The 13,373-nt window shown below is 48.7% G+C and overlaps 1 protein-coding gene across 1 annotated transcript in view; it reads right to left on the bottom strand.

Moving 5' to 3' along the window:
- Positions 1-2,024: 2,024 nt before the first annotated feature.
- Positions 2,025-13,373, bottom strand: part of LOC119811649 — a 31,540-nt gene continuing 20,191 nt past the window's right edge. Inside the window, exons 13-17 of the mRNA XM_042054931.1 lie at positions 12,409-12,522; positions 10,456-10,587; positions 6,996-7,228; positions 4,367-4,487; positions 2,025-2,628 (exon numbers count right to left, since the gene is read on the bottom strand). Coding sequence (XP_041910865.1) covers positions 2,039-2,628; positions 4,367-4,487; positions 6,996-7,228; positions 10,456-10,587; positions 12,409-12,522 — 1,190 coding nt within the window. The 3' untranslated portion in view covers positions 2,025-2,038. The remainder of the gene's footprint in view (positions 2,629-4,366; positions 4,488-6,995; positions 7,229-10,455; positions 10,588-12,408; positions 12,523-13,373) is intronic.

The following is a 13,373-nucleotide window of genomic DNA, read 5'->3' on the forward strand; positions in this document are numbered from 1 at the left end:
ACAGGGCACCTGGGTCCCCACTGCACCCCGGGGAGCCTGTGCCCTCATTACCAGCACCACAGAGCACCTGGGTCCCCACAGCACCCCAGGGAGCCTGTAACCACACTGCCAGCACCACAGGAAGCCTAGGCCCTGATTACCAGAACCACAAAGGGAGATACCTCACTAACTCTGGGGCTCACCTTCCTGGTCCCTGACACTCAGGATCTGGGTACTGGCTTTTCTGTTTGCTTTGAAATTATTGAAGATTCTCTTAGCTGTTCTAGTGGTGAACTATGTGTAACATGAGGCGCTCTTGAGTAAACTCACTTTTTAATGTCTGCTCAGCTTCCCCATGGCTGACCCCACACCCACAGATTCTTGTGCTTGTCTTTCTGTTGGTACAGGGACCTGTGTGGGTGCTGACTTTGTCCTGGTGTAGTGGTTGGAGACCAGGGAGTTCTTGTTCTTAGGGACAGACAAAGTCCATTCGCCAGGGTGAGTGAAACCGTGGTCTTCCCACTGCTGACCTGCATGCCGGGCCGGTGGATCACGATATGCAGTAGGTATGCTCCACTGCCCACATCACTGACCCAGCGGTGTCTGCATGGCTCAGCTCGGTTCTCAACCCCCAGCCTCACTCTTGGCTACTATGGTTCTAGGAAATCAAGCGCTGCTCTTGTTGACTCTCCCCAACCTTGCAAAACCTGTTTACAAAGGACTCTATCCAGCTCTTGGTCTGGGGGAAGGTTTGTACCGGAACCTTTAAACTTTGCTTGGGAAAGTTACACAAAGTACAAACTATAGGAAAACTCTCGGAAAAACGCTAGCCTATTTACTGAAAGTAGGCTTGGTTCCCACAAACATTTAACTTGGGGCTTGGAGGCAATGCAAGACTGGGGGGGGGGCGGTGTGAGACATACCCTGGACGCCGTCCAGCCACGTCATGCCACTGAACACCTGGTTTGGTGGCGTGACAGTGTCTGGAAGAGATGCAGAAACTTTTAGGGTAAAGCCCATCCTAGAGACTTAGAATTTAATGTCTGGGGTAAGGCCAGGATTTAGGTTTTGCAAAGACCCCTCTGGAGTCTTCTAACTAGAGCAGGGCTAAGACTCATGTGTTTGGGGGTCAGATCACTATTAGCACTTGCTCAGGAAGAAGCCCGTGCACATTCAACACCAAGTTTAGCTCCGGGAAACTCCATGCACCCTCACCAGGCAGCCATCTTGGGAGACTCCTATGCACACTTATCCCTCAGTCTCATTCAGGAAGACACGAGCACGCTTAGCACACGGCCCAGCTCAGGGAGACCACATGCACACTCACTGCTCAGCTCAGCACAGAGTCCATGAACACTCACCAGACAGCATAGTTCAGGAAGACTCCTGTACACATTCACAGGCAGCCCAGCATGGGGTTGGTGCTTGCCTCAGATCTGGGTCGAAGGTCCCTTTTTCTTTAGACAAAAATCTTAGCCTATCTTCTGGGGATTCTCTCCTTTCAGTGGCTGTCATGGTACGAGCAATTCTATGCAGCCTAGTTTCCAGAGAGAGTGAGAGTTCTCCGGCCATCCAAGGGCAAATCAGAGTCTGGGCCCCCTGACCTAAAGCATCAACTGAGGGGCTGAAGTCCCTGTCCCACTGTATGTGTATGTGTGCATGCATGTGTGCACATGCGTGTGTGCGTGCATTTATTCTCAAGGAAGTTAAGCGCAGTCAGTTGAGTGGGTCAGTTTGACCATTCAAAATCAGAATCATACACTATGATGGGGAGAAGACACAGCTCCATCTCAGTGTGAGCAGGGATGGCTCCATCCCAGTGTGAGAAGTGGCCTAATCCCCTAGAGCCCGTGACTCCCTGAGAGTCCTGCAGTCTGACTCAGGAAGAGAGAAATCTTTGCTCAATCAGTCTTTTTCTGATACCATGAAGTTGAAAGAACAGCAAACTTGAACCTGAAGAGTCTACCCCTGCAAGGGGGCAGCTGCCCTAAGAAGCTTCCTGCTCAGGTGGCAACATTAAACAACACCACACGTGACCCAGCAGGTCTAGAGAGCTGCTTTAATGGGGAGAATTTGTTGATGTTGGGGTCTCAGATGTGGGTACCACCCTGGCTTTCATGGACTTCTCGATCCACCTGAGGAAGGCCGTGACCTTCGTGTAGATCCCATACTTCCCTTTCCTCGCACACCCTTCTCCCCAGCTGACAATGCCAGTCACGAAGTAGGTGCCTTTGTACTCAGTGACATGGGGGCCGCCACTGTCCCCCTGGCAGGCATCCTCCAGTTTGGCATCATAGCCAGCACAGAACATGTTCTGTGTGATGGTGAAGCTGCTGGAGAGCTTGCAGGTGTTGCGATCCACATAGGGCACCTCCAGCATCTTCAAGATGTTTGACTGGCGGCCCTTCTCATGCGTGCGTCCAAACCCACTCACGATGCCTGACTTCTGCGTCATCAGTGTGGCCTCAGCCCAGTCCTTCTGAGGCAGGCAGGCAGGGGCCACGTTCATGCGGAACGTGATGGGAGTCTTCAGCTTGAGCACTGCGATGTCGAAGTCATAGGTCTCCCTCACGAACTTGTTGTGCTTTATGACCACGTCCACCTCGTGCACCATCTCATTGCCTTCTTCCTTCTCTGTGTTCCGATCCCCTGGAGGGGAGAGAGGGAGCACAGGTGGCAGTTAGTTCTTTCAGGGCCGGGTGTTTGCATATCAGCTACCTTTAAAGAAGCGTACACCTGTAGTCACGTAGGGAAGGAGGCAGAGGCAGAAGGATCTCTGTGACTTCAAGGCCGGCATTCTCTACATAATAAGCTCCAGACCAGCCAGTGCTACATAACCAGATACTGTCTCCACAAGAAAAGGAAGGAAGAAAGGAAGGAAGGGAGGAAAGAAGGGAGGGAGGAAGGAAGAGAGGGAATGAGCTTAAGTCACCTTGACACAGGTTAGAGTCATCACAGAAGAGGGAGCCTCAATTGAAAAATTGCCTCCATAAGATTGGGCTGTACACAAGCCTGCAGGGCATTTTCTTAATTAGTGATTGATTGGGGAGGGCCCAGACCATTGTGGGTGGGGCCATCCCTGGGCTGATGGTCCTGGGTTCTATAAGAAAGCAGGCTGAGCAAGTCGTGAGGAGCAAGCAAGTAAGCAACTCCCCTCCATGGCCTCTGCATCAGCTCCCGTCTCTAGGTTCCTTCCCTGTTTGAATTCTTGCCCTGACTTCCTTCAGTGAGAAACAGGGATGTGGAAGTATCAGGCAAATAAACCCTTCACTTCACCACACAAAATAATTTTTCCCTAATAAAAAACCAGACCCACGTCAAGGAGCATAAGCTTGCGTCCTAGCGCTCAGAAGGATGAGGCAGTGCTCACAGATTCACGAAGAGCCTGCTCTCTGCAGAGACTAAAGGGCTCTGCCTTCCTCCCAGGGCTTCCCCTTCTGCTCATATTTTTAAAGACTTTTTAAAAAAGGTTTATTTTATTTCATGTCTATGAGCATTTGCCTGCGTGTGTATGTGTGTGTACTGTGCACATGCCTAGTGCCCGTGGAGACCAGGGTATCAGATCCCCTTGGACCTGGAGTTAAAGACAGCTGTGAGCCACCACATGGGCTCTGGGAATTGAACCCAGGCCCTCTGTGAGAGGAGTAAGTACTGCTAACCACTAAGCCATCTTTCTAGCTCCCCGATCATGTTTTTGTGTGAACATTTAGGACTCTTGCGCTTTCCAATTTCTCACACTTGAGTACTTCTGGCAAGCTGGGTCTGTCAATCAGCTCAGGGCCAAGGGTCTCTCTCCTCTTCCAGACCTGGGCTGTGCACCCAGGCCCAAGCCGTCTGACCTGAGCTGAGCTGAAGGCGCAGTGCCGCTGGCTGTGAAAGGAGACTGTAGTAACGTTTCACTCACAGCTGAGGTTTATTTATTTCTAAATACCTGGAATAACCTCACCCATCTCTGCTTGTTAAATCTGTAGCAGAGGGATGCCAGACATTTTCAAACTGCATTTGGGGCTTGTGCAGGATTTTTCACGGTCTAGCTCATGGCTCTTGTAGAAACACCAAAATGAAATAATACAAGGCACACACAGAAGTAAGAGACACTGGGAGTGTTGTGGAGAGAGGCAGGCTGGGAAGGTTTTTGAGGGAAGGAGCGCCATGAAAGCACTGAAGAGGGAAGGTGGGAAGTCTCTGTGCGGAATGGCCTGGCCCTGGGGAAGTCTGGAGATGCCCACCCCCTTCTCCTCTCTGACCATCTCCAAGCAGAGTGTCTGCATTTGAGCAGGTGTTGCTCACAGAGCTCATGTGTAGTTCTAGCAGTCCTGGGGGAGAGCGGCAATCACATCCCCAGGGCTTGACATGGTGGCTTCCCCAGGGCTGGAATGTCACTTACCTACCCTCACCCTGAACCGCTTGGCTTGGTGCAGACAGTGGGCCGCCGTGAGGATGTAGAACTCGTTCAAGATGGTGCCCCCACAGAAGCCCTCATCGTTGTCATCGTTGATGAGCAGAGCCTACGACCAGAACAGAGTGTCTGCAAACAGCCTACGCTCTGCACGAGGGCCTTGCCAAGCTGACTAGGCCATGTGGGCTCTCTGCAGGGTCTCAAGGAACCTTTTCTAGGAGCCTTACACCTGACCACAGCTCTCCATGTCTGCTGGACTACCCCAAGATCCTGCCCCTTCTGCCTGTCTGCTTCCTGTCTTTCTCTTAGTGCTAGAGCCTGGCAGAGAACCATGTATTCTACCCCACAGCAAGGCGCTGCTCGCTATCCCCACTAGCCAGCCCTACAACTCCTTGCAGCATCCATGCAAGTGACCCAGCCCTTCCTGCCTGGCACTCTGAATGTTCTCCAGTGCCCACATTGTGACTGACTCTGGGAGACACCCAGCTTTGTTTCCACACTATAGCTTTGGTCTGCTTTAGAGATGGACTGACAGACTGATGGTCCATAGACATTTGCTGAGGCTCCAGCCCTGGGCCAAGCGCTAGCCCAGCAGGATGCCTTTGCCTGTCTCCTTCCCACCCAGATGACAAGGTCCCTCTAGCAGGGCCTCCTCTTTCATCTGGTCTAAACCAGTCCTAGCATTTTCTTCCTATGCACAGAAAAGCATTTCGCCTTAGTAGAGCCTTGGGTTTACGTGGCCGTACTCATGACCTAGACCAGCCTGGCTTTGCAAAAACACCTTACTTCCCAAAGTCAGAATTATCCAGAATCATCCCGCCTTCAGACCTGCCTTCCCGCTTGTGAAATGTCACTTTCTGGGATGATTGACTCTGGGTACATGTGGCCGCTCTTGACTGTGACGTTTGGTGACAGATGCCACTGAGCAGTGATCCCCGAGGGAAGCAAACATTGACGGCATGAGGGGAACCACGCCCATCCCAGAGCACCGGGTCCGAAGTGCTGAGAACCAAGTGTGGACGGGCTTGACTTTCTCTAGGGAATTCCCTACCCTCTCACATGCTGGTTCTCAACCTGCAGGTCACGACCCCCTTGGGATTGCATGCCACATGTTTACATTACAATTTGTAACCGTAGCAAAATTACAGTTATGAAGTAGTAACAAAATAATTTTATGGTTAGAGGTCACTGCAGTATAAGGAACTGTATTAAGGGCTGCAGCATTAGGAAGGCTGAAAACCACACTGCTCTCATGGAAGTTAGGAGCCACATTCAAAAAGTCAAGGCTGCTTTAATCCTGGGAATAGGGAGACAGAAGCTGGCAGATCTCTTATGAGTTTGAAACCAGAATGATCTACATAGTGAGTTACAGACTAGCCAGGCCCACATAGTGAGACCCTATCTAAAACAAACAAACAAAAAAGTACATGGAAGTATTAAGTCCTGAAAGAATTCTTGGTGTTGTTCATAGCTAAAAAGACAATTTTCCCTTTACTGAGTTTATTTTCTCTTTCTTATTTTGAAGACATATTTAATTTTTTAAATTATGTTATGTGTGTGGATATGTACACATGAGTGGGGGTCACTGTGGAGGTCAAAGGTGGCACATCTCCTGGACTTGGGAGCTGCCTGATACAGGTGCCAGGAATTGAACTCTGGTCCTCTGGAAAAGCAGTACCCACTCTTAACCATTGAGCCATTCTTCCAGCCCCTATTTTTTTCTGGATAATTATATAAACTCAAACCTTGCTTGAGTGGCAAGGGAGAGGAAGTCAGCAGCCTCCCTGGGCCCAGCCAGTTCTTGGTACATGTGTCCAAAGAGGCTGGGGCTGCTTCTCCTGCCTCTGGGCAGCCAGGCCTGCCCAGTGCTCTGTAGGGGGAGGGTGTTAGGTGATCTCTGGGGATTGCCGGTGACTATTGGAGAGTGGTTCTCAACCTTCCTAATGCTTCAATCCTTTAATTCAGTCCCTTATTCCTTTTATGGTGACCCTCCCACCATAAAAATCATTTCATTGCTACTTTATAACTGTAATTTTGCTACTGTTACAAAGCATCATGTAAACATCGGATATGCAGGATATCTGGATATCTGATATGCAATCCCACATATCAGATCCCACAGCTTCAGAACCACTGCCTAGGGTTCTTCCCTTCCCCCTTTTTTTCCTTTTCTTTTTGGATAGGTATTTAGGTTTTGGAAGCTGGAAACCTCAAGTGCTAATGGAGATGATGGAGGATATTCAGAAAACCCTGCCAAGCTGGGGTCAGAAAGCGGGTGAGCACTTTCCTTCCATGTTCAGTTTTACATGGGGAGTGTTCATTGTGCTCAAGTCTTTCTGGGGGGCTTGGGATTTTTTTTCTTAAGTCTGGCAGCCCTGGGCCACGTCAATAACCAAAGAGTGGTTGAAAACAAACATTTTGAACATAAATAGAAGTATTTTTTAAAGATATTTTATACCTCTTCGTATTTAAATGTTTTTGTTTAAAAAATACTCTCACACTAGAAGAGGAATGATGACCACCGGGAAGGACCCTTGCAGGTCTGAGTTGCTGACCCTCAGTGGACTGTCCCACAAGCCTGTTCTATGGGCCACCAGTTCTATCTTGTCCCAGTTACCTGCCAGGGACACTCTCCGTCTTTGCATGCTCGGCCACCCACAATCCGAATAACGCTTGAGCTGTCCTTTTCCGGTTGTGTCTGGTTGAGGTTGAGCAGTTCAGAAGGACTCTCCGTAGGGGACAGCAAACCTAAGTCCAGGAGGTCTTCAGGGAAAGGCTCACTGTGGTTGGCGCTCTGGTCCAAGGACCTCTTCCTGCGTCCTATGGTGGTTTTCCCACAGGGGAAGGGTACTGAAAGAATAGGAACAACAGAGGAGGCCTCAGCAAAGCCAGAAGCTCCACAGGCCTACTGAGGATCCCTGGAAGGCCAGGGGGTGATGGTTAAACCTGACTGAGAGTTAAGTGAGAGATTAGTAAAACACAGCTTGCAGAGTGGAGGTGGTGCACACCTTTAATCCCAGAATTTAGGAGGCAAAGGCAGGCAGATTTCTGAGTTAGAAGCCAGTCTTGTCTACAGAGTAAGTTCCATGAGAGCCAGGGCTACACAGAGAAATCCTGTCTCAAAGAAAAATAAAACACAGCTCTTGGCATAACTGTAAAGACATTTCCAGGGAAGATTAGCTAAGATGGGTGAGCTATACTCCAAGTGTAGGCAGCACGTAGTCTGGGGACCCAAACAAAATAAAATAGAGAAAAGGACAAAACTTGTTGGTGCAGACATTTTCTCTCCCCATTACTGAGCCACCGGATGAGCCTCAGCCCAGCCTTGCTTCCCACACCACGATGGACTCGAGTCTCTGAAAGCTGAGCTGAAGCAAATCCCTCATCCTTTAATGGTCAGGTGCTTTGTCACATCCCTGAAATTCTGGCTAATACAAAAATTTGGTACCAAGAGTGGGATTGTTGCTATGGCTACTTGGTCAATGTGGTTTGAAAGGCTTGGAGCCAGTTTGTAGATTTGAAAGCATTTAGAGATGAGAGCCGGAGAAAACGTAGACTTCTGTTGGCAGAGCTAAACAGGTGTTCCCAGTGGGAGCTCAGAAGACAAGAATGCTGATGGGATTGTGGATAGCAAAGACTATGAAGCTTGGAAAGGAACAGGAACTCTTTTGGGAACTGGACTGGAGGCCATTGACTATAAAAAACTTGTTTAATTTTGCTCATGCCCTCAGACTGTGGGAGCCATGTTATAAAGATGACAGGCAAATTAAATTGGTGGAAGAAATTTCTTGGCAGCCCAGTGTTCAGGCTGTGGCATGGTTATTGCCCTCTGATTTTAATCAAGTTTAAAGTGAGAGCCAGAAACATAAAGCAGAGCTAAGATCCTTTAAGTTTTGCAAGAAAAGTAGCAGAATCCAATGTTGAGAAAGGGATACTGTAGACTGAGGTTGAGCATAGTGGCTGGTCTGTGCTTGTGATGGGTTAAGGTCATGGGGTTACAGTGTAGCCTTTACTCCTGTTCCCATGAGATGTGGTTGTGTCCTTGGCCAGTAAGGAGGATTGGGGACTCTGTTGCCTGGGGACATGGCATCCATTGTCCTGCAATTTACTATCTCTGGGCTGAAATATGCAGTTGCAACCTCTGGACCCATGCTGGGTGAGTTCTCTACTACTGAGCCACACCTCGGCCTTTCGTTATGTTTTCAGATATTAAACCTTATTTTGAATTGATTTGCAGTTATCCCTGGAGTTAAAATAATTTATACACATATCAAGAAATAGCTCTAATTAAAATTTGCTGAACTAATTTAAACTTAAAAATATGTCAGTGGGAATAAAGTCTTTGTGTTTAGGTTGTTGAGAGATTTCATGTTATGCAATTGAATTCATCCTTGAAGCATGTATTTGGAGCCACTCTTCTCTGATTATTTAATTTCTGAAATAAATTGCTTTAAAAAATAATTTATTTAACTTTATGTGCATTGGTGTAAAGGTGTCAGATCCCCTGAAACTGGGGTTACAGACAGTTGTGAGCGGCCATGTGGGTGCTGGGAATTGAACTCGGGTCCTCTAGAAGAGCAGCCAGTGCTCTTGACCACTGAGCCATCTCTCCAGTCCCAAATCAGGTTTTTTTTTTTTTTTTTGGTGAGGAGCAGATGAGAGGGGAAAGAGGGAGAAATGACTCAGCATCTTGAGCCCTATCTCTTCTCATCTGAGTTTGATCATCCAGGCTGTATGTGGGCCTGAGACCCTGCACTTCAAACCCACCGGGGGGTGGGGATGCCATGGTGAAAGTTAGGGACCATTTGTGGACCAACTCTGACTTTTCAGAGAGCTCATCTTATGTCTGTATGGCGCAGATGAGGATAGTGGAATATTTAAAGAGCCATTGCCCCTGGAATTTACTTTGGAGTGATGACCACTTAGGCCTTGAAAAAATCTCTTGTAAATAATCAATGATTGTTATCTGAGGTTTTTTTTTTTTTTTTTTTTTTTTTTTTGGTTTTTCGAGACAGGGTTTCTCTGCAGCTTTTTTTAGAGCCTGTCCTGGACCTAGCTCTTGTAGACCAGGCTGGCCTCGAACTCACGGAGATCCGCCTGCCTCTGCCTCCCGAGTGCTGGGATTAAAGGCGTGCGCCACCACCGCCCGGCAAAATGTTATCTGAGTTTTTATGAGGTTGCTCTTTCTTGGGACTATCAGAGCCTTGATATAACCTCAGTCATTAAGATGTCCCTGGCAAACCTGGAATTTTTAGCATGACTTGTGTTTGCTTAGGTAATAAATAGTTCCTTAAGATGACTCCTAGTTCAGATAAGAGATTTTGGTATGTGGGAATTGACTCACTAAAGGGCCTTTAGTGTATCAATAAAAAGGACTTCTGAAGAGTCACTAGGCGGTCGGTCCATCAGAGGCTGATTGTCCTTGCTGCCCAGAAGCTTATACACCCTGCAGTGTCTCTGTTTCTTCAAGAGACCCTTGTAACCAAGAACACCAGTTGGGCCCTTCTCATTTCCCTGGCCTTCGTGTTCCTCGGCCCACATGGCAATCACTGCTCTCTGAGAGCCTTGTTAGTAGTGGTTCTGCTGATCATAAGACCTGGCACACCCAGCTCTCACCAGGTAAAAAGCAAACCCAATCAGCATGGGGCCGCAAAAATGATACCAGTGCGGGCTCCGCTACCTGCCCAGCCCTCCTTCTTGACCCTGGCAGGTCCTGCCCTTGTTCTGCCCCTGGGATATTGTGATAGTTCTGCTTTCCAGGCCCCCAGGCCAGAGGAGCATGGGCTACCCTGCACAGAAGTCACGGCCAGAGCTGTGGGTATGCCCAACTCAGTAATGCCTGGGATCACCTCCTTTGCCAGCAATGAGGCAGCAGTGCCAGCCCCTTCAGGTGCGGAGGTGGAGCAGTCGCTTGTCCTTAGGTCTAATGTATCTCCTCTCAAACCTAAAGCTTTTATGGCTGATCTGTCCAGAGCCCCGTCTCTATTTCTCCATCACCTGTCATCACTGCTCTGTGAGTGCCACCAGATCATGCCCTCAGCAATGTCACACCGTTCCCACAGCTTGTTGACTCCTACCTGTGGAGATGCAGGACTTGCCGTCATCACCCAGGAAGTAACCGCTGGCGCAGGAGCACACCACCGTGTTCTGCTCTTCGCTGCAGAACTGGTCACAGTCTCCGTTGTCTAGGCTGCAGAGTTTCCGAACAACTGCAAAACAGAGGACAGATGAGCCCTTCCCATAGACACGTGATGAAGTTAGACATGCCAGCTCTGTCTGCCCAGCCTCAGCCATGCCTAGGCCATGGTATGCAAAGGACCACACCGGGGTGGTTTCCATGATAACGGGACAGGCAGCCAAACAAGATGCCAGCCTCATGTAAGCCTTTCTTCCTGCTGCTGCCTTCCCAGACCATGGGAGGGACATTTGACACATGCACAGGTTACAGGAGAAGCTCCCTGCATCCTTACAATGAGAGGGACATTTGTCATATGCACAGGTTATGGGGGAAACACCCAGCATCTGCACAGGCCAGGGGAGGGACACCTGGCATCCTCACAGGGCTCTCCAATGAGAAATTTTGTGAGGGAGGGCAGATGCATGTTCTCTGTTGAGGGCTGTGCACATCCTGCTTATCCAGGGTGCTGCTCTTGGCATGGGTGAAGAATTGCATCCTAGCTGAACCTCTCTCTTCCCTCATTTCAATAACAATGAACAGTATTTGAGCCCTGCTCTGGCCCCAGTGACACACCAGGCACCGTGCTGTGGGCATGTCGTGGTTTGGGATCTGGGTTCCTGTGAGACCTGGAAGGAATAATTATCCATAGGAAGTGTGTGGCAGAAAGCCAGGAGCCAGCTCCAGAGAAGATGGAAGAGGAGGGGTTGGGGTGTCATTTTATGGAAGAGGAGAGGTTGGGGTGTCATTTTATGGAAGCGGAGGGGTGGGGGTGTCATTTAAGTCCCACCGCTCCATCTACACACTAGGAAATCACGGAAGCGAAGGAATTTTAGGCTACATGAAATTGCAGCATAGCGCCCGCTAAACTCCCTTGGTAACTTCTGACCTGCCATTGCACCTTAGGGCTGACTGAGCCTGTATTCCTCCATCCACCACGTCTTAGACCAGAGGTACCCATCTGCTTCCAGTGCAAGCTGATCCAGCTCATGCTAATAACCATGTCTGCAGCAATTTGCTTTACAGCCCTCTGGTTGGGTTTGGTGAGAAAACAATTATGTAGTAAAATCTACCTTGATGGAATTCTAGCTCCCGGATTGTGCCCCTCATTAGATACGTTAGTCTGTTGTGTGCAGGAACTGTATGAGTTTCTGTGGGATGGTTCATAATCATAACCAGCAGCTCCACTGGGGCGAGTCCTGAGGGCATCCGGATAAAGATCGCATTTTATAAGGAAATAATTTAACCCTGGGCATGGTGACATACACCTGTAATCCCACTTAGGAGGTCGAGGCAGGAGATTTGCTGGGAGTTCAAATCTGGAGTGGGCTATATATAAGTTATATAAGTTCTAGTCCAGCCTTGGTTAAAAAGTGAGACCACAGCAAATAAATAAATAAATAAATAAATAAATAAATAAGATAAAGAGGTAAAGGAAATGCAGGTCTTACTTGTTAGGGAGAACCGGGCTGAGAGAAACCTAATGACTATTTAAAAATGGAGTCACCATGGTACGAATAGCTCAGCGAGGCTCCCTGTAGAATCAGCTAAGGACACCACATATCTGAAACTGGGCAACCTAGACCATTCCTTGTTGGTATTTGTGTTGACAAGTGTGAACAAAGGCAGTGCCAGAGCAGAAGCAGGAGGAGCCGTGTGCACAGTCTACCCGGTTCTCACCTGCCTCTCGGTGCCCCACGGGGAAGCCTTGTCTCTCATGCCACCCCCGCCAAGCAGCTGGAGGACAGACACATCCAGCGGTTTCATGTGTCGGAGAGTGACCAATGACCTAGGTGTCTCGTGAGGTGTTTCAGTGTCTCCCTCTTCCCAAAGCTCCATCAAGAGAGGGACTTACAGAATTCACAGTTTTTGCCTTCATATCCCTCCACGCAGGTGCATGTGTACTCGCCGAGACCGTCACGACACTTGCCTTGATTCTGGCAAGGGTTGGTTTCACACTGGTCACCATCTGCAGTGAGAGGGTTTGGAAACCAAGGCTGAAGTCGTTTCGTCGTGGGCACCACTGACACTGTGTGGTACCTGCAGCCACTTTGCCGATAGCTTGAGCTTGCTTCTCCTTGAGAATAAATTCACCATACCCAGATTTTGTTCAGTTCCCACTTTGGTGGCTATGTATGTGTGATACCCCTGTGCCGTGCAATGTTGGCTGGATTACTGGTTTCTGCTGGGATGTATTACAATGTGTTTGTGGCCAGGAAGAGGGGCTTTACCTCCTCTGCAAAGCAGGAGGACAAGGGGACAGTGTGGCACTTGTTTCTGGACAGGGTGCTGATCAGAGAAGGAGGGGACTCTTTCCCCCAAGGCCTCTGGGTGGGAAATGAGAACCAGGAGATGATGCAGCTCTGGCAAGGCTTCACCTCTCTTGGTTTGTCACTTACTCAGAGGAGGGGTGTCTAATTGCTGTTTTGAAATAACTTCCAGGTAGCCATGATCAGTACTGTCTCTGATGTTATGAATAGTCGTCAGGGTGGCCACCTTTTGGAAAAGTCCAGTATTTCAAGCTCTACCATTTGCTTCAGCTTGCTAAACTTGTTAAAGATATCATGGAATTTGGCATCTTCAGGTAAGGAAGAACTGACTTAAATCTGTATCTGAGCCAGACATGGTAGAAAACACATAGAGTCCCGGTTACTCAAGAGGTTGGCTTGAACCTGGAAGTTTGTGGACAGGACACTGTGGGCAACAAGATTCCAAAGAGATGTGTACTTTAATAAATAATAAAACTGAAATCCATATAAATCTACTATAAAATACTTTTAAAAAGTATTATGGAAACACAGAAGGGAAAAGTGTAGATAA

This window comes from Arvicola amphibius, chromosome 4 (assembly GCF_903992535.2).
Source record: "Arvicola amphibius chromosome 4, mArvAmp1.2, whole genome shotgun sequence".
NCBI classification, from domain to species: Eukaryota; Metazoa; Chordata; class Mammalia; order Rodentia; family Cricetidae; genus Arvicola; species Arvicola amphibius.